At 46.6% G+C, this 21411-nt stretch overlaps 2 protein-coding genes across 2 annotated transcripts; one reads left to right on the plus strand and one right to left on the minus strand.

Moving 5' to 3' along the window:
• Nucleotides 1–265: 265 nt before the first annotated feature.
• LOC148814349 (galectin-7-like) lies at nt 266–3182 on the plus strand. Its single transcript, XM_088907230.1, has 5 exons — nt 266–396; nt 1067–1155; nt 2056–2269; nt 2633–2755; nt 2917–3182. Exons 1-4 carry the CDS (start codon nt 361–363, stop codon nt 2741–2743), a joined length of 450 nt encoding a protein of 149 aa, XP_088763356.1. The 5' UTR covers nt 266–360; the 3' UTR covers nt 2744–2755; nt 2917–3182.
• A 2017-nt stretch (nt 3183–5199) lies between these two features.
• On the minus strand, nt 5200–18960 carry nos2b (nitric oxide synthase 2b, inducible). Its single transcript, XM_088907173.1, has 27 exons — nt 18905–18960; nt 18360–18510; nt 18043–18118; nt 17715–17834; nt 17278–17426; nt 16800–16962; nt 16384–16475; nt 15852–15993; nt 15416–15555; nt 15005–15179; nt 14391–14492; nt 13409–13603; nt 12624–12706; nt 12136–12280; nt 11854–11958; nt 11626–11675; nt 11323–11497; nt 11070–11202; nt 10668–10746; nt 10088–10275; nt 9555–9724; nt 8857–9067; nt 8595–8682; nt 8126–8247; nt 7848–7996; nt 6899–7093; nt 5200–6208 (listed from the first exon to the last, which is right to left on the minus strand). The coding sequence occupies exons 2-27, from the start codon at nt 18467–18469 to the stop codon at nt 6158–6160; spliced, it is 3408 nt and encodes a 1135-aa protein (XP_088763299.1). The 5' UTR covers nt 18470–18510; nt 18905–18960; the 3' UTR covers nt 5200–6157.
• Nucleotides 18961–21411: the final 2451 nt, after the last annotated feature.

Here is a 21411-nt window from a genome sequence, read left to right on the forward strand (position 1 = left end):
AAATTAAACCTCTGTTGTCTTCTGTAATAAAACTGGGATAGAATGTGTTTTCTCATTGGCTGTTAAAAAGATTCAGTTGCGATCACGTTGAACTGCTTGATGTGTATTATCAGTCTTGCATGACTTAATGAGACTCTCCTGAAAGAGGCATTGAGTAGCTTATCGCTTTGTGCAGGGGAAAGTCCATCATACAACTGGTTTATCGCAGTGGGCGTTGCAGGCAGGTGGGTTGGAACTCCGAAATGACCTTCTTGGCATTAAGCAGTGGATTTAAAACATGACACAAAAATCCTCCCTGTGTTGGTTTTGTTTAAATATATAATGCTTAGACCGTCGTTGAATTAGTCACTCGGAGAAAAGATGGCCGAAGTCAAGGACCCGTGCCTTAAAAACCTGGTACGTTTCTCACCATTCAAGACTTCCACATTGAAACCGAGACCCCAGCATAACTGCAAGCCTGTCTGTGGATGTGGTCTAAATATTCGGCCACTGGGGGAGTAGTCTACATGGGAGTTAGAGCTCTCTGATGAGAGAACAAGTAAAGGTTTGTTCCATGCTGGAAAGCGAAGAAAAACGTTTTTTCGGCTGCCGAGCCTTGTTCGGGTGTGAAAGAGGAAAGTCAGCAGCAGAAGTAGCATAAACTGGGAGTGTGGAGGAGGTGGGAGCAGGGGGGAGGCACTCAGGTGGTGTGAAGTCAAGCCCTGCACATGAATAGAGAGGATTAGAGGGAACGAGTCTGTCGTTGAGAGAAGGAGGAGGTGTGAACCTAGTTTCAGGATATTTTTGGATAATTTCCAATGACACCCTGCTTTCAGGTTCATTTACAATCACAGCCTGCTTGAACTCTTTGATGGGGGTGCCCTTGTTTCTGTTTTTAGTAGGCTGTATACTGTAGTTAAATATCCTGTTTAGATTAGCGTAATGGATTGGTAAAACATATTCTTGTTAAGCCAAATTGCAAGCATCTTTCCTTTTCATGGCTCATGGCCTGTGTCATGCCTGGCTGTACAGTGCCCCCTCTCTTCCGTGCGCTGCTTTCTCCAGCGAGTCTTTCGTGCTTCCACAGGCTGTTCCCTTCGTGACCTCTGTCCCAGGCGGTCTGCGGGAGGGCGCGGTCGTCACGGTGACCGGCAGGGTCCGGCTGGGAGCTGAGAGGTGGGTCTGCATCGGTGTGATCGATCCGGGTCACCTGGTCAGTGCCCGCTGGGGGCCGCCTGTTTCTCCTGCAGCTGTGCTTGCTAGCTGTGGGCCTGCAGGTTCAGGGGGAGTCAGTTTGGGGCTGTAATGAAAAGGGTGTGTGGTTGGAGTCCAGGTCTGGAGACCCTTTCTCTTCAAAGGCTTTTAATTCCTGGACCAGGAGGACCAGCATGTCTCTTTTCTAGTCTTATTGGATCGCTAATTCAATAATTGTTCTACTGATCATTTAAGTGTTTTGAGTGGAGTGTCCAGAAAAGCATAATATAAGTGCAAGGATTCTTCTTCTTCCTCTTCACATATTTCATGCTGCTGAAACAGCTAAATTGAGATCCTCCAGCAAAAAGCTGGATGAGAGCCCAGGATAATTAACCCTTTTGTTTAATGGAATAAACAGCCGAATGTATATAGTGCCAAATGTATGATTGAGCAATTTCCGAGTTGGGTCTGTGTTAACAATATTGTCAGGAGACAGTTGGAATGATCGGGTTCAGAGCCCTAGATATGTGTTGTAGTGTCTAGGCGTTTATTGCAATAACCTGGAGAATCTCTGGAATTGCACTGCGGTGGGATTTTAACCAGGGCCTCAGTAATAATCTCCTAGAGCCCTACGACTGTAGAGATCCTGATCAAAATGAAACGCGTCAGTTTTCTGAAGAGTCTTGCATTCGGTGTCACACGTGACGTCCTGCCTTGCTAAAAGACCCAGGCTCCTCTCTGCTTCCGCTGTCCGTATTTGGTCCCTTCTTCGCCCCCGCGCCTTCTCGGCCTCGCTGCCGACGGCGTGTGTCCTCGTGGCCCAGCTTGCTCGCGTGCTGGTGCTGACCCGGTGGAGCTCTTCAATCCCTCTGGCCTCCCCAGGTTCCACCTGAATCTCCAGTGTGGCCTTGAGGAACACCCTGCCGCCGACATCGCCTTCCAGTTCAACCCGCGCTACGGCCGGCTGAAGAACTATGTGGTGTGCAACTCCATGCGATTCCAGACGTGGGGCATGGAGGAGCGCAGATATAAGACCGCAGCCCCCCCAGGCTCCTCCTTTAAGCTCACCATCACCGTCTACCAAGACTGCTACCAAGTGAGACACCTCTCTGCCTTCTCCCCTTCTGTACTCCCAGTTATTACCCCTGTTCTGCTCACTGCTTTATAAAGACACTTTCCTGGACCAGTGATTTATGCAGATCCTGCAGAACAGCTCTACTGAAAGGTCTGACGGAGACCTCCTCTTCCCTTTGTGCCTGACACAACAGATATAGTACATACAGTAGTGTCTATATTTGTTCAAATTTGAAAAACATGTGATGACTCAGTGTGATACTTAAGTATTTTAATATGGAAAAAAACAAGTATTCCAATCTGAGTGCTTGCTAGACCTCAGTTAGAATCTGGAAGGTTATGGTTCTCTTCGTCCAGCGTTGATCCCGTCTGTTTGATGTTCAAGGTCGCTGTGAACGATGTTCCCTTTCTGGAGTTCAAACACCGGCTGCCCTTCTCTGATGTGAACGCCATTGTCATCGATGGAGGAGTGGAGCTGGAGTCAGTTAGTTACTAACCCCCCTCCCGGGTAAGAGCATGAAGTTCTGCCTACGGGCACACAGCACACTGCACACACTCATGTAAGCTAAATCTACAAACACATTGCGATCCAATATGTACATGTGTGCATTCGGTCAACACAGGAATTGTGGTGTCGGGCTCATTCCCTGGGGCTGTTGTGTCTTTCAGGTAGTGCGATAGCTGGAGGCATTTGTGCTGCTGGAACACAATGAGCAGCTTGCAGGTCTTCTGGGGTTGGACATCCTGAGGATGGTTAATGCTTTTGGGAAAATTGATTCTCCGAAAACATGGAGAAGATTGGACAGAAACTCCAGATAAAAGTGCAGGAATTAAGAGGGAATATTGGTGAAAAGATGTTAGATGTTGGCATGTAGGCAAGCTAAGGCTATGCTTTTTCCATCTGGTCATGAATAAAAATAAGAGATTACATGTCATCTCAAGAGGTTGTTTTTCTTGACACAGCTTCAGGTTTCAAAGTGATGCAGTTTGCAGTCCACCTGCACTGCTGTACATAATGCACTGGACTGCTGCTCTCTTCAGATCTCTTTTCTTATTGTTTAATGTGCAGATATGAAGTCTGAACTTTGTGCTGGATTTTGGAGGACCCTAAAATGTATTTCCACGAATAGATTGTCGAGCATGTGCGGAGTTAATCACAGTTCCAAGAAATGATGTACCCACGGAGGTTTAAGAATTCTTTTGCAGTCTCTTTGTTGACGTTCAGGGAGGCACATTAGATTCTGCAATATCGAAAGAATGCGAACAATCGCCCCATTTACGTCAACAAGCAATAGGTGCTGTGTTAAAATGTCACCAAAAGGTACGCTATGTTTTCTTCATTGAGTTGTTAAAAACAAGTGACCTATTTACATCACTAGATGGGTAAACTCATTGTCTGCAAACTCCTCACCCAGCGTACTGTTGGGTGGTTGTCTGCCCAGGGCAATGCTGTTCTGCCCAGGGCAATGCGCCCATAGCTAGTTTGACACTGGAGGGGAGGGAGGACACCTCAGGCTCTTCTGTGAGAAGATATGTACTCATCGTTGGGAGCAATAAATGTTATATCCATATGTGTAAAAGAGCCACGACAGGAATATACAGTAACCGTCAAAATAGTCTAATTTGGGAAAACACCAAATTAGATTACAGTACTGTCTGACCTCCAGGAAGCATGTCGCTGAAAAAGTCGCACAGGGGGAAAACTCTTTTCACTGGTAGCATTCAAGGAGTCTCTCTGGACATGTCAGAGCCATTTCTGGATTTCGTTGTGCCTCTGTGTTCACCTGTACACAGTTCACAGCCTCTTGCTAGTTGTCCTGCACTGCTTTAAAAAATCTGGGCTAGCAAGAAGAGTGCCACCTAGTGGTCTACTGACGCCACTAACAGCAATAGCCTGCTGTTCATAAAACGGCCTCCCATCCCAGAGCTGACCAGACTGAGCCACTCTTAGATCTTAGCTATAGTGATTTAGTATGGAAGCACATTGCTGCCATCAAAGGAAAAAAAACTCATGTTATCTTGTAATTATGACAAATTATGATCTCATAATTATGAAAAAGTATATTATCTTGTAATTACGAGATAATTTATCTCATAATTATGAGATATTTACTATCTCTTAATTATGAGTACATTATTGCTTATGTGATAATCACACAATAGCCATATGATACCTGCATTATCATTAATTAGCTTTCAGTTTGATGCCGTGGAATCGATTGCACAGTAGAGTCTTTCTTGTCACAGCATAAGTGTGACTGTCCTCATACTTTAAATGATTAGGTTCACATTAGGTAAAAACTGTACCATTTTATGACGAATAAACTCCAGTGGAAAGTTAAGCCCGTGCACATCCTGTCCCAAACACTAAATCCAAAAGTCCAGCTCAGCTATCAGGCGCTTCTAGGTGCTGCACAATGTAACGGGTTGTTCATACACTCACATGATCATTGTTTATTCAATAATGATAATGGTAATGAAATAATGTACTATTCTTATTAAAGTGAAAGCTATTTTTTCACATTATAGTAATTGTGCAATATGCATGCTTGATTTTATGATAAGGTTAGCATTGGGGTTAAGAACTGAAATGATTTGATTCAAATGTATGTATGCTTCTTTCAGATGAGAGGGGGAATTTGGCAGCTTTGTATACAGAAGCCTGATGAAGAGCAGAAAGGTATTTTCATCCACTTTACCCCCGATTTCCCTACAGCTGACGGAAATCTGGGCTTCGGTCAGCTACTTTCATCACGTGCAGACAGACGTGACCCTTTCGGGAATCTGTTCCTATGACAAATTGGACATCCTACTCCCAGTTACGTTTTTCTTAATTTGTGCCTGAAGAATTGAGAGCAAACAGACTAAATCCTGCATCATGCATTGAGCGATCCTGTGGCTTCAAGAATAACGAAAAGTGAACAGACTTTAACATGGAAAATTGTTTATTTATATTTTTCAGTATTTCACACGTACATAATTTTTAATTAAATATATATATATATGGCAGTAGCACTTCATTCATATGGAATCCCTTAGGCCTTCGGTATTCAAAAGTCTTATCAAGTAAAAGTAAAGCTATTGAAAGGATTTTTTCTATTAGCCAATATACAAGAATAATTAAGAGTGGCCTGTTTCTAAAAAGAGCTTGTGTAACAGACTTTAGAATATAATTTACAGAAGAAAAATCAAAATTATTATCATACATAATTCTGCTGCTATAGTGAAAGCATTTCTATATACATCTGTTTTTGTACTCAAGTTCTATAAAAGTCCTTCTGTCCATTTTTATCTGATATTTATTTGCATATCCTACATACAAAGGTGTTGTGCAGCTCTCCTCTAACCCAGCAGAGCAAGGCCCTGGAGAGAGTTTGTGCCATAGACACATACAGTACCAACAGGCTGACCAATGTCCTGATCCAAAGATCAATATCATTTTTTTAAAAAGTCAAGCTTCAGATGAAGACTGAAAAGACCCTTTCACCAGTTAGGTAGCATACCATGAAAACGCAACGCATTTAAAAGACGTACACTGATTTTCCATTCGTGAACAGCTGTCATTGTTTTCAGCTTAATCAGTTAATATACAATGATGCATATTCCAAGCACTGGCTATCTTCATTTCAATGTTTAACTCCACTGTTCATCAGTGTTTAAAGGTAATAAAATAACATTAAAAACATGAACAAAATTAAATACAAAATACCATATTAAACTGCAATATTATCATCTCTTCCTTATAGCTAGACTATCTTATAAATACATTAACTTACAAAATATATAATCTTTCAGTAAAGAATGCAGAAGTCACTTCATTTTACACATAATCTGTCGTATTTCTTCATCTCAGTAACTCAGTGCTGGAGATCTTTGGTCCTGTAGTGATCCAAGCTCCAGCTCTTGTCTCTCATTTCTGAAACACTGCTCCGAATATATCTTCATGATACCTCTTCTCGGTCTGGAAAGAATGAAATAATCCAGCATGTTAAGGCACTGTCTTCACACAGTTAACCCAACAGCGTTTAGAACTCGGAGAATAAATTTAGAGTAAAGGTATTGTACGAAAACAATTTAATGTACACATTTTCAGTTAAAAAGAATTGAGCTAAGGTTTCCTGCTTTGTCATGTACTAAAAATTAATTAAAACTGTGAAAATCGTAAACTATAAACATTATTCTGAATGACCTCAACCAAGCACTAGTTTCACTGCATTGTTCATGAACGTTGAGCGTTTTCGTGAGATAATTCCTGTATCAGACCATTGAGCCTATTTAACTGGCCCTAGCTTGTGTTCTTCACAACTTGTGCTGCAGGATAAAACGATTATAAGCTGGTAAACATTTCTGGTTGCCAGAACTTGGTGTCTGACATTGTTTGTCATGAAAACAGACCACACATGGCAGTCTTTTCTGTTAATCTCATGTTTACCTGGTGAGCTCTTACTACTGACTGACTGATTTATTTGGCTGATCCTTCCACCAAAGCAACTTGCATTTTGACCCATTTACACAGCCGGGTGGGGACACCAGCTGTGTCTCACCTGGGATTTGAACCCACAAGCCACAACCTTCCAGCTGGGAGTCCAGAGCCCCTGCCCACCACGCCATACTGCCGGGGAGCAGTCGGGGAGTCTCCCGCTATCCTCACCTTGAGCTGGGACAGATAGTTGGCAGCCTGCTCCAGACTCATGCCCAGCTTGTGGGCAAGGATCTGCGCGAGAGTCTCCGCCACGTCCCGCGCCATCCTCACGTCTCCGCAGATGTAGATGTGCCCCTGCTGCTGATGCAGGACTCTGACCACCTCTTCGGACAACCTGTCCCGCAGCACGTCCTGGACGTACACCTGCGCAAAGAGCACCGACAGCGTCTTCAGCTCCTGGGTTACTGTGCAGGACCGCGCACACCAGAGCAAAGCAACAGTTCTAGCTAACGGTGGAGTCGAGAGAGCACAGCGTTACAACGTGTCCTCCCTTTCTCTTAATTGACTCGATGGCTTAAATGATTCTGCCATTGAAGAGAATTACAGTAGAAATGTGCTCTAGCAGTGGTTCACAACCCTGGTCCTGCGCGACTCCACAGTCAATTTAAGATTTCATTCCAGCAGAGCTGTATGGGATTAACAATCTGCTTGGTTTTCCCTTTTCAACATCCCTGTGCACTTATTCTATGCTTCCAAAAATGCCCTGCTGTGGGTGTCCTGTTATAAAAAAAAAGATCAGGATGGAAACTCCGTCCTCAGCTCACGATTGAAATGGTCTGCACAGCTCTTGTGGTCAATAAATGGTTATTGGCCACAGACGCAGGTGGCCCTGGCACTGTATCACACTCCCCAAATAATAATAACGTGTGTCTACTCATGTACACCAGGAGTCAGTTAGGTGTGAAACCCAGAAACTGGTTCAGGATTGATGCTCATTACCAACCCTCTGCAACATCCTAGGAGCTGAAAAAAAGTTCTGCACAATCAGCAAGAAACCCTGTAGCTGACTGCATCAGGAGCTCAGCTAGAACGGAAAGCAGAACACACAAGGGGTCCGGCCAGGAGCGAGCCAGGGCAGAGGCTGGCACAGGTCTGGGCGTGTTGGCATGCCTCTCACCTTGGGCTGTCCGGGCTGCCGGGAGTAAGCGGTGATGGCGTCCTTGAGGATCCCCCTGCGCTTGAGCTCCAGGGTCTCCTTCTGGTACAGGTGGTCTGTGTTGGACTGGCGGCAGCCAAACACCAGGGTCATGGGCGCCGCTCGGACCCCTGCGCACACAGCAGAGGGAAAGGAAGGTGAGTGCACCCGTCTCGCTCTGATCCCCCTGACCTTCCCCGGGGTCCCAGCCGGCCAGTGTCGGGGTGACCTGGGCGAGTAGGCGCGGCGGAGCCAGTTACCTCTGGTCTCCAGGTCATGCAGCCGCTGCTGCCAGAAGCTCCGGAAGGGCGCGATGCCGGTCCCGGGTCCGACCAGAATAGCTGGAGTGGTGGGGTCCTCAGGGAGGTGGAAGCCATTAGCACTGCAAAGAGCAGGGAGCATAGTCAGCACAGAGCTTCTGGGTGCAGATTCAAGGAACACACGGGGCTGTTTATCACGCAGAAAACAAAGATGCTCAGGGACCTTATCATTGAAAATAAACATCTTTTTTTTTTTTAACGGAACAAGGCGTGACGCCTCCTGTCTCTTTGGGGCTCCTGAACAGCATGAGGTGGGGATCCGAAAAGCTCACAGCCCCAGATCTCAGCTCAGAGGGCCGGGGCTGTCCAGCTGTGGGGTTTACAGTGTTTAAAAAAAACTCTGCTTGTGTTTCAACGCCGATTTTTAACGCCAGCATTAACTGGAGTGTTTCTGGGTGGGGTGCAGTACCTGCGGATGAAGCAGGGCACCACGTCTCCCTCCTTGATGGTGTCGAGCCAGGTGCTGCAGACGCCGTGATGCAGAGGCCCCTGTCCATCTGAAACACAGGGCAGGGGGGGGTCACACGCTGGCACAGGGGAAAGAACCCAGCGTCTCCCTGTTGCTCCCATCAGTAGCTGCAGTTCTAACTAGACTAGCGCGGACAGCGCTGCTGGTATCACGACTATGCAGTTAAACTCATCAAGTCTTCAAGTGATAGCCCTCGGAATACCTCTGGTGTTGTAGCGGACAACAGCCACCGTGAGATGGATCTCCCCAGGGTGGCGATCCACGGAGGAGCTGACAGAGTAGAAGCGGGGCTTCAGCAGGGGCAGCTGGCTCAGGAGGAAGGTGGTAGGGAGCTGCAGGGAGGGGAACTCTTCCAGGACCTCCAGGAAGGTGGGGCTGTTGAACGTTTTCCAGGTGTTGTACTCCTTGGTGTCCTGCAGGGCAACCCACAAGCACAAGATTGTTACTAGATATCGCTTTGGTCAAAAACACAGCTCTCCCTGCATGGACAGGTTTTTTGTGATTTAGTCATTATTCAGATCAATACTTTTACTTTCATGGTCAACGTGAAGTGTCTTTCTCTTACAGTGATCAGATAGATGCATTATTAGAAAAACGCACTTTGTTCTGAGGACTGAAACAGGCCTGCTGTAGTTTATGTGTAGTAGCCCAGGGACCACACAACACTTCTGTAAAACTTGATTTCACCATAACACAACAACAGCTAGTTCTTGTATTTCTGGGAGGTAAATATCTGTTTCAATGCAGTGTATATGTGGGGGTTAATATCTGTTTCAATGCCTTGCATACTGCAAAACCAGGACAATAATGAGAGGTGCTGAGTGCCTATCCAGCTGGTGCTGATGCCCTGTGACACCTGTGCCCAGGTGTGTTTCCCCCCTCTGCCCCGCCATGGCGCACCTGTGCCAGAGTGAGCAGCCGCTCCCTGTGGCTGTCTTCTCCGGCCAGCTGGGCCAGTTTGCGGAGGAGGCTCTGGGAGGGCGGGGCGGTGATGTCCAGGAAGTAGGTCAGAGCCTGGGACAGGGTGCATGCTGGGAAACGGGTGTCTGTCTCCCAGTCCGCAGCGCCCCCTGGTGAAAAATACGCAGCATGACAAGTGAGCAAAGGGACAATATAAATTTTATATATGAGTTTGACAAACACAAAATGTTTAATATTAGTTGCATACATAAAAAAAGAAAGAAAGAAGCACAGGGCTCCTCCTTTATAAACAGAAGTTTCTATATTTTAATGAGCCCTTAAACTGCACAGATACACAAGAAACTGCATTTCCCATATTTTCTCCGAAAGGTCTGTTCCCCTGGTTTCTTCATGAACTCTGGGCCACTCATACTCTCTGAAATGTGGGGCATTCGATGTGTTCATTTTGGACAGCAGTGCTGCCCTGGTTCTGCTCGGTGGGCATCTCCGTTACGGCTGGGCCACACTCTTACCCTTGCTGGTGCTGGGACACACCTCCAGGCGCAGGGTCTGGTTGGACGGTGGCGCGTCGTTGAGGTGCTCGCTGACGCCGCTGACCAGCTGGGCGCAGTTTCCTGGGAGCACCCCGATGTGCTCTCCGGGGAGGTAGCGCAGATCTTGTGTCCCATGGCTGACCAGCTCCACCAGGATAGTGGAACGGCTGGAAGAAAGGAAAGGGGGTGAGCCAGTGATTCTCGTGCTGCTGGGCGTTCTGGGAATCCAGCTGCTGACAAAAGGGATGGCCGTCTACATCCATGTGAACACTGGGGAAGAGTAATTCTGAAACGTCCCACATGAGCAAGTTCTGTCTTTATACTAAGACACGGGGACCACTTTATGTGATCACTGTTTCAACATACTACCCACTTAGAAATATACGATTGGAAGATTCCAAATGGAAAATGCTCTCTTGCTGCAAATTCCTGATGGTACTGAATGGAAATGTTGAAGACTAAAATACTACTGATCTCTTTCTATTGTATATTGCCAGAAGAGGACATTTGGGGATTATTAAAACATCTAGATGACTATGATCAAAATATAATATTGTACCTTGAGTGCAGACTCTGAAGATTGTGTCTCTTTTTCAGTTTCATGGCAAAAACGTCCTTCGAGTGGATCGTAGAAAGCGCTTTAGAAAGGGGACAAAAGTGAATTCAAAGTTAAAGTGCGAGTTCGTATTCTAAATGGGGCTAATTCTGTAAAAGTATGAAATTCACAGATGTTTAGACCGAGACATAACATGATACAATTTAATCTTTTAAGTTATAGCTCAAAGTAGGACTCCATGACGTTTGGCTTTTTCCAGTTAACATCAAAATATTTAAAAGTGTAAAAATGCTAAACATTTATGTGAGAGGATCTTTCTCAACGTATTCAAGACACCCTGCCTAGAGCCTCCCACCTTCCTGCGATTCATCCGAGAGCTCTGCTCCTCGCGCCCGGGAGACTCACCATTAATGAGGTCCAGCGTCTGGCTCTCGTTTGCCAGACGGTACCTCTTGGGGTCCCAAGTGTTGCTCAGCCGGTCACTGCCAGGGAGCTGGATGTTCAGCTGGCCACGGATATCAAACGTCTCACAGGCATCCTTTAACCAAACGCACGCGAGAGAGAGAATTTAGGCGCACGCCTTTTAAAAAGTGCTAACAAAGACATTTTGACACGGGGATACAGTCTAGCCTCTAGCGCGATGCCTCGCCCAGCGTACCTTGAAAGCGACGCCAGCCCAGCTGGAGAAGGCCTCCTCCTGACCGCCCAGTTCATCCCCCTCTCCAGTGAGGGTCAGCCGCTGTGCCCCCAGGTCTGCCAGCTTCTTGTCCACGGCGTGGGCAAACGCGCAGAACTGGGGGTACATCCGCGAGCCCAGGCCAAACACACAGTACCTGCGGAGACAGAGAGTGAGCACCACCGGTCTTCAATCTCCTGCCAGGAGTGGATGCTGGAGAATTTCTGACCTGGCAATGCATATTAATCCTACAACTAGCAGCCCACAAACAGTCTAGCTACCTACCTCAACTTGTTTTTCAGACGCTTCAGGGCGAACAATGATTTCTTGAAAGTCTGTTAAATAAAACAAGTACATTCATTAATATCCCACACAATGTATCCTATATATAATGACAGTTTTAAAGTTATATTGACAGTGGTGGAGTAATTGATAATGCAGTCCTAAGCACAACAAGGTGCCAGACAAGGTTCAGCATCAGCAGACAGCCTTCACAAATACACACACACACACCTCTCCATTCCCCGGAGAATCTCCATTTCCAAACGTGCTTGTGACGATGACCAGGAAGGTCTCCTTCTCCAGGTCAGTGAAATCGTAGTCCTCCATGCACAGCACCTGCCAGGAAAGACAAGGTCAGCACCAGATACCACTGATCTTCCAGAGGAACACTCCGGCCCCTCGGCCAGAGTCTCACTACAGCTGTTCTTGTGCTGATGTGTGCCCATCGGCTTTCACTGCATGCAAGAGCACTCGCTCTGCTGTGCTGACTGTACGGTTGGTAAGGAGCCTCACCCTGGAGTTAAAGGCGCAGTTCAGCATGGTGTTGAGTTTCTTGGCGAAGGTCTCGGATTTGCCCGTCTCGGTGGCGTACAGGACGGTGGCCTTCACCCTGGCCGCCATGACCTTGCGCATCAGGGAGGAGGTGAAGAAGACGGCTCTGGGAATGGAGGTAAACATGTTCATCACGCTGTGATTAGTCTTGCGTCCTTCCCTTCCCTGGACACACAGTCCCACCCTTCTTGCTGCAGCTCAGCCCTTCTTTCTGTTCCCCTGCACTGTGTTCTTCAGCAAAGGCCTCGCTTGCTGACTTCCTCTGTCTTTCAGCGCATCATTCAAACCCTTACTAAGACGTCTCCCTCGCCACCTTTTGATTCCAAGGGATGGGGCAGGGAGTGGCTTCAGATGTGACAATGGAGGGCTACGGGCCGATGAGAGGGCCTGACCTCCTCCCGAACCTTCACTGAAAACTCCAGACATCTTCTCTGCCACAATGTAATTACCTGGCTAGGTCCCGGAAGTAGATCTTCCTCTTCTTTGGTCTTTTCTGTTCATCCTTCCAGACATGGACCGTCATGGGATCCGGCTTTAAAAAACAAGATTGTGGAGTTATGCACGAGCCCAGCTATATGGAAGAAAGAGGCCCTCAGCCTGTCCGTGGATACATCCAAAATGCAATGAAATCAGGTATGTATATGCAGCATTTTAGCTTACAACTTGCTTGGAGAATATAAGGGTTTTTGATTGACTTATTTTTTAAATCACAATGGTATTTACTGGAACAGTTATTAGCTCAGTTACATCCATCCAAATCCATTGTCTAACTGCTTTATCCAATACAGGGTCACAGGCAACAGGCACAAGGCAGTTACAATTAAACCTAGAGTATCTCACAGGGAATCAGCCCCTTTTACAGTAATAAGGCTGATAACCTTATATGAAAAGGTGCTGTTTGTGCAGATGATACATGCTGTTTATATCGTACTGTCCTGTGCTGTGCATTATGCTTTTCAGTTAGCCTTCCCTTTACAGTCTACTAGCACCCATAGAGTCCGCAACCTTGGTCCTGGAGAGGCAAGGGAAAGTTTAGCTGATTTTGTGACCTTAAATAGTCAGTGAGCAGAGATCTGTTAACTTCCTCTGTCTGAGGGACCGATCGATACAGTGAAGTCACTGAGAGCTCAGCAGGAGCGATAACCAGAGAACACTGTGACCCTTCAGATCCAGGGTGGCTGACCCCTGCCCTGGCCTGGCCGCCCCCTTCATCGTCCGGCAGTCAGCCCTGTACCTGGTAGTAGTAGAAGGGGCTCAGGATGTAGCTGACCATCTCCTGGTGGAAGACTGGCGTGAGGCTGCCGGACATGGGCGGCACCAGCCACACCCAGTCCGCAGGGCAGCCCCCCCGCAGGCGGAACTCGTTGTGCATGTGCTTCATGAAGGACTCGGCGGCCGAGTGGTGGTCCATTATCGTCACGTTGTGCTTCTGCAGAGCAAGGACAGGGGAGACTGAGGAACAGGGGCTACATCCTCCGAAGAGGCAAGTATCGCGCTGCATTTCACCAGGTTTACGGGCTCGCACGACAGCGTTTCAGTTTCTGTTTTTCGCTCCAAAAAATGAGATTCATTCCCCAAAAAACTAATCCTAACCTGTGAGTGAATTAAAAAAAAAGGTTAATTTAATATCCCTGCCCCCACACACACACACACGGCACTAAACTTGCCACAGGCTAAATTCACAAGTTCAAACATACCGAGCTGCACCTCGCTGCCAGGACACTGAGGGTGAGCAGTTCCCCGGCAGGCCCTGGCTGTGCCACTCCTGGCGGTGTCAGTCACCACGCACCCGCCACCGCATTCCAACCTGCCCTGTTCGCCGCAATCCATCAATTATCCAACCTGTTTTCCCCTTTCTCCCTACTTAAACCTTTCTGCCACACCTCTCCATGCTCACTATTGAGTTTCACTCACCAGAGCTGCTCCATTCGCCTGTTTGCCTAGCAACGTTTTGGATGACGGGTTCTGCCTCACCCCTGACTACGCACCTGCCTCCTGGATCGGATTTGGTTTTTTGCACTCTGCTCTCTGGATTACGGATCTCTGCCCTCCTTCTTGACCACGGCATTGCCTAACGATTTGGACTCCGGTAACGGAACTCGCACGCTCTCGCACGCTCTCGCACGCTCTCTCTCTCAACTTTTCACTCCAGCCCCGCACAGAGTCCGAATCAGCCCTGCTGGATTCTGACAGCCGGGTTCGGAATGACAGCGTACCTGGAAGCTGTGAATGACAGCGACGTTGATGGCAACCAGGGCCTCGTCCTTCCACAGGGAGGAGAGCCTGTGCGTCTCCAGTCCCATCCTCCTGCCTACATCCTGGAGAAGAAAGAAAGCACGTTGACTCCCGTTTACTGAGCTGAGCTACCGCAGCTCAGGACAAAGGCTCGCACAGCTGGCCTCCCACATAGACACAGCCCCCTCTGGCGACCATAGTCTCCCACTCGCTATTTTCACAACAGGAGCGCAGAGACTGAGCCTGTGAGGTGATGGAAATGTGCTCTTGCTGTAGTAAAGCTGAGCAGGAATGAGGCTCACTGGGGACACTTGCAGGGAGTTAGCAGCACTGTCCTCAGGAGTTGCAAAAGCACAGAAAACCTGCCATGCAGAAAGATCTCACCCTTTTCCTTCATTTAAGCATTAATTCAAGCACGCCTGTGTGCATGAGTCTTGAATATTGCACCTATGCTTTGCTTACTGGCTGGTAAAAGCTTAAAATACTCCCCCTCATTTTTTAGGCATCCTCGGTCAGATCACTGTAATATAGGATATTTTAAAACCTCACACTGTGCTCCATTGCTCGGTCTGGCTTGTACCGAAAAGGCCCTCACCTCCAGGATATTGTAGCGGTTGGCATCACAGAAGTCCCTCACGCCGATCTCGGTGCCCATGTACCAGCCGTTGAAGGGGCAGGCAGTGAACTCCAGCCCCCCCACTTCGAGAAGCATGTTTGCGACAGCTGGCATAGCGTACCACTTGAGGTCCATCTCTTTGAACCACTTGTACCTGGGGGAAGGAGGGGGAAGAGTGGGTCGGGCCTGATTCCATCACATCAGACCGGCAGAATAGCCCGCACACAGGAGTGATGCCCGCTGTATACCTGACATGGCAGTGCTGCTGCTGAAATTACTCGGGACCACACTGTCCCGGCAAAGAAGAGAAAACATTGCCCATCTAGAAAGGTCCAAGCAAATTGTTGTTTTTTTTCTCTTTGTAAAGCGAAAGGAAAACTTGACACCTACTGTGGATGCTCCATTGGGACCTCCAGAACGAGCTCAGGGGGGATCTCAAAGAGTTCGGGGTCGTCCCCGTTAGCCTGCAGCACCAGGGGCAGCACGTCGAAACGGCCGTATCGGGGCTTCCATCCCAGCTGAACACACAGCTGCAAGGTGCGGGAGAAAGAGAGAGAGTGTCGTTTGTCAGCAGCGGCCGGAGCAATGACCTTAACGCTCACCTAAAAAAAAACGCGTCTTTGAATCCTGCAAAATTGGATGAGTGCAGCAGTTCATTCGAAGAGGATGCTAAAATATTTCGGTGGGTATCTGACTTCAGCTCGGTGCATTTTGTTCTTTAGTATGTGTTGACTTTTTGTTTTAGAATCTGGGAGCCCACACACGCCATTAAGCCGGAACCCGGATAAAGAAGCGCTTCGCGATGCGATCTCCGCGCTGGCCGTACCTCTGTGAACTCCAGGCTGGTGGGGTCCCCCAGGACTGTGCCGTCGGGCAGCTGGTACCCCGCGTACTTCACCAGCTGGCTGTTCCACACCCGGAAGTCATGCTGCCCGTCGCTCCTCTGCGGGAAGACCGTGATCGCGGACCTGTGCGAGAAGCGAACACGCAGTCGGTAGGAATCCCTTTTTACTGCAGCGCGGAAAAAAAAAAGCCGTCAGCCTCAGGCTAGACGTGCAGACCTGGTACTGCTCCTGCTCCTTAACTTGGCGCTTCACGCCTGTTCTCGGTCAAGGCCACCAGACCCGCGGGTGAGAAAAAGGACGTGTTCTAGAGCACCAGTCTGCCCAGGTGAGGGCAGGTCGGCGGGGTTACGGGTGAGCTGTGCCTGTTAACACTACCGGAGCTGGCGAAGCCCATGTGGCACCGGGAGACCCTAAAGGTTACCCCCCGCACGTCTACTAACCAACTTCTGCCCTCAGCGGGACCCCAGAGAAAGGTCACAGACCATGATTAGTTGTTGGGGCTGCAGTGCTCACCTCAGGTTTCCCTCGTTGGTGGCGTACTTCAGGTGATTACACAGGAACTCAAACATCTCCTTGGCGGTAGTGCACTGCCGGGCATCGAAGACCTGCACGCAACACGGAGAAATCACACGCGTGCACAGACATTTCAGCTTCACGGCTACACTGATAAACCGCAAAAAAAATATCACCATACAGTAGGCTATATAAATGTTTTTCCTGACTGCTTTATCAAACGCAAGCACGTTAGAATAAACAATCCAAAATGTTTCACTGACAGGTCGGTAGCCGACAGGAATGCAGTTTAAGGTGTTGTGACTGCTGTGAGCGACAGTACATAACTGCAATTGGAAGTTGCGCCCTGGCAGAAGGGCACCAGTCGAAACCTAACGACGACCGGCCGAGACCTGCAGAAATCGCCGCTTCTGTACCTGCAGGTTGGCCCACTGGATCCTGCCGATGCACCTGGGCGCGTTCCGCCACGCCTGCTTCGCCGCAAACGCGAGCTCGTCGAAGGTCAGCTGGTAGGTTCCGGTTTTCTCAATCTCCATGGTGACCGCTTCCACGCGAGCCAGGTGGTCCTCCGTCCTCGGCCTGGCGGAATGACGTCATGTCTGGAGTTATTCATGCGCCCAAGAACCCGCTGCGCCGTTTTAATGTTTCAGTGCAGGTGCACCAATATGGCTATATACTGTACACGTTTACTGCCCCTCCCTGCAGACTCCTTCTCATTCTTCCACCGATTCGCTTATTTGTTCTCAAATTCAATATCAAACACACACAAGACTAACGCCCGATCAATGACTGTGACTGGTTAACCGAGAGCGTCCCTTTTACCAATGCCTGAGCATTGCCCGCTGTCCCGTATTTGTACAATTTCGTAAAGGCGAAAGATGAGCACGAACTTACTGTTTAAAAGACTGATAGTACTGGTTCACGAATTCAATAGCCTGGACCAGGATTTCGTCTGCTGGCACCGGCTTGTCTCGCGGCCCGCGAGACAGGGACTTGGGGTTCATGATGGACCCCTGACAGACGCTGGGCTTGCAGGGAAGGTGCTGAAATCGGGAAAGCAAAAGAACTTCAGTTCAATACTTTTTAACTCCCGCGTCTGCATACAGTATTTCCAACCTAAATCAAATAACTACTAAAGGAACTGTATGATATTTAATTACAGAGCCCATTACATCTGAGATTTTAAAGGTATTTTACCTTTAATAAAGTACCTGCTCCAAAAGGCATGTCTTTTATGAGGTGGTTTATTTTAAAATACTGTGTGCATTTCCGAACCTAGTTAATAACGTCCTAACCGTTTATATTGAAATATTGAGAAAAAATTGGTTTACCTTCGCGGATCTGTGGTGCAGAGTGTCCTGCAGACTGGAGCTGTCCTCGATGTTCTTGACTTTGATGAAGAACGGACACCGGGAGCGAGCCGGGTTCTGAGCGCAGCTCCGAGGGGGCATCTGGGAAGGCGCGGGCAGAGAACTAACGTTACATTTGATCTAGTCCCAATTCATTTGAAAAGAGAGTTTCCCCCCATAGATGCCCCCTGAAATAATAGTTTAGGAACCATGTATTTCTGACATAAGGTCTCTAGTAATTTCTGTTGCGTTTTTTTTCTTGCAATTTTGGCAAGAGAACGTGGATACTTCCTTTCATTACATTATTTACCTTTTCTACTTGAATTTCCGGGACAATTTCCGCCTTTTTCTCTTCTTTAATCTTTTTAAGGTCATCTTCGAAATGCCTGAAGGAACAAAGAAAGACGAGAAACTAAGCAGCTGTTTCTGGAGTTAAGGAGACAAGGCGCGTCGTATTGTGCTATTAGGTTAGAAATTCATCAAAGTTATAAAAATAATATATGTACACCTGACTTAACGCAGGAACAATGTAACGATAAATAACCCATTATACCCCTTTCTCTTGTCATTGGAAGAGAAATATATTAACATCGGTTAATAATAATAATAACAAGGTTATAAACATACTTAGAATATTTAGCCCCAGCATCAAAGCTGTTGTTGTTGTTCAAGTCGATACTCCGAGAAGAGTTTTTGAAGTTCTTGAGTTTTTGAAAATAATTCCAAGAAAGCAGCATTTTCGTGTCTTTGTTTGTTCACGCAGAATATAGATAATAACCTGGAAGAAACAAAAATACAAAATAACTCGATTGGCTCATTTGTAATGGAGACAGGCGGCTCTCCCTTTTACAGCTTCTTATTTTACCCCTGACTGTGGAGGAGCCTGACAAATTACTACAGAGAAAAAATTAAAACCCGACTCAGGCCGTTGGTCAACAGGTCGGTATGCCCAGGTGCTCGACAAGAATAATTGCTGCAGGAGGTAAACACCGACCTCTTTGTGACTACACTACAAAGGGGGAAAACGCAGAACAAAGTAATTTTGAAGAAAAGAGATGAGGCAAAAAAACAAATTCTTTAGAATTTGTTCCCTTTTGCCCATCGTGATGCATGAATTCAATGCATCGTCTCTCTCTGCCTTCTCTCTCTCCGGCTCTCGGCACGACTCCCACCTGCTGCTCTGGAGTGCGCTCGTCCGAAGTGGCTGCAAGTGTTCGGCTGTTTCCCCCGATCACTGGCCAGGCACCTCTCACTCGCCGCTTTATAATACCGAGACGGTCGGCTGAAAATGCAGGCGTGGTGACAAACGAGGAAAACCCCTCAATAATCTCTGACACTTCCTTGAGCAGGCGAGGGAGGATGAAACAAACGGTGACTGTCAGAGCAGAAGTCTCGTCTTAGACGGGATGGGTAATATCTGGAGATTTCTGGAACCACACACACGCGGTCTCTGGCACGCAACATTTGGCTAGGATGAACACATTATAGCTTGAATGAACACATTATAGCTAGGATGAACACATTGTGGCCAATATAAACACGCTATGGCTATGATGAACACATTGTGGCCAATATAAACACTTTATAGTCGGGGTGAACACATTATAGCTAGGATGAACACATTGTGGCCACTATAAACACTTTATGGTCAAGGTGAACACATTGCGGGAAGTATGAACACATTTTGACTAGGATGAACACTTTCTGATTATGCTGAACGAATGCCTCTTACACCTAACGTTCCTAACTTAATGAACAATTACCGATCGTGGCGCGATCAAAACCTCATTTCCCGACACTTCTAGTTCAGCTCTGCATTTGCTTTAATTTAGGGATCCTTTGGCGAACACTCGGATTGTGAGCAAGGGGGTGGTGTTGTTTAGCTTGTGTGTTTTTGTGAAGTCTACGACGAGATCATCAATGATACGATCGGTCCTAGCGGAATATTCAGTGGAGTGATTAGGGGAGGACAGACATCCAAACGTCACCCATGTGCACTGAATCTGACGCAACGCGTTATTTCTGTAAAAAGCGTCATTACAAAAGTGTTATCCACAAACCGCTCTCATCACCTTGCATCTGAAGAAACAAAGAATTGAGCACATGACAGAATTTGTGTTTTCCTAAACAAAAATGTAATATAAATTTAACAACTCATCGGTCGCTCGTTGATTTTGTCCTTTTTACCTTTTTGTAACACATTTTATTTTCCTTTTGGAGTCGTAGTGGTTTGCTTCGATACGATGATGACTCTTGAAATGACGTCTAATTCTTATTTACCTCAAATGCAATAACTCCCGGGGTTTCAAACTCGCCTGTGCGCTCCGGGCGCTCTGACCGCCACTTCTGAACTGTGCAGCGGAAAAACAGCAGCGCGACTCAGCAGCTCCGAGTTCTCAAAGTTACAAGTTCTCGCAATACAATTTGATTTTCGTCAACTTACTTTTTTTTGTTGTCATTTTATGTGATGATACAGTCATAAGTCCAGAGCGCAACACTAAAGCACCGCTGTTCTATGCAATGTCTCATTTTTAGATTTCAAATCAAGCGATGCACTCCACATTTTTCTGGTCTTGTCTGTTACCTGCTCATTAATATTTCAATCTAATTTAATATAATATTTCACTTAATGTTTAAACTAAAGATAACTTGTTCCATATTTCATGTTTTAAATGACACTAAACTAAGATTATTATTAATAATAAGAAGAAGAAGCACATTACACATGGATTTCACATGCAATTACATTTCACATAACCGTTAAAAATTACATTTGTAAATCCATTATTTGTGATCTATAAGCAGGCTCTGATTTTTTCTATCTTTTCTATATACCTAGTATACACCAGGTTATATGCATGCTGTGTAAAATAACAGTGACGATGACAACTTCCTGCGATACACGTGTGTATTAATATTAAGTTCATCAATTGTATCAACGAAATAAAAAAAAATCTTCTTAAAATCGCTGGTTACAAAAAGTGATAAAATCAAATTCACCTATTAATTAACAATCATTGGAAGGAATTATCATAGTTAGTATTTGTAGTGTGGGAACCACTGATCTGTTAAATCTCTTGATTTGAAAACGAATCCCTATTCTGCGAAATATTCTATTCTTCAAGCCAAAACAGTTTAATGCAGTTACAATACACCCTAATTACAGGATTACTGAAAAAAGGAAGTTAAAAGAGAGAAGACTCATCCCTTAATCCGGAATACAGTACTCAGAAAGCGATACTGCGGTTACCAGACTGCTCAGGCCCATTAAAAAGATTAATGAAATATTTGTAAGGCTGCAAAGGAACAAGTAATAGGTTTATTCCATGCTAAAAAAAGAGAAGAAAGAAAACACAACGTTTCGGCCGTGGGGCCTTCTTCAGGTGGAATACTCTTAAGGTTGTCGATTTTGTACTATTTCTCCGTACTTGTTCACGTCGTTTCAGATTTCCAACAGTTGAAATAAAAGCCCTAGAAGTAAGATGTTCATTCGTTCTTTTCTCCACGCTAAAATGAAAAACGAGAAGTTCAACACTCCTAGGCAGTGTTGTTATTTGATAAAATAATGTTATTTCCTTCTTTTCTGAATAAAATGAGGTCAACAGTGTGTGTGTGTGTGGGGGGTGGGGTGGGGGGGTAGTTAGAAGACTTAAAAAAAGCATTTAACCAGAAAAACAAA

The sequence above is a fragment of the Atractosteus spatula genome, chromosome 27 (genome assembly GCF_055471065.1).
Source record: "Atractosteus spatula isolate fAtrSpa1 chromosome 27, fAtrSpa1.hap1, whole genome shotgun sequence".
NCBI lineage: Eukaryota > Metazoa > Chordata > Actinopteri > Semionotiformes > Lepisosteidae > Atractosteus > Atractosteus spatula.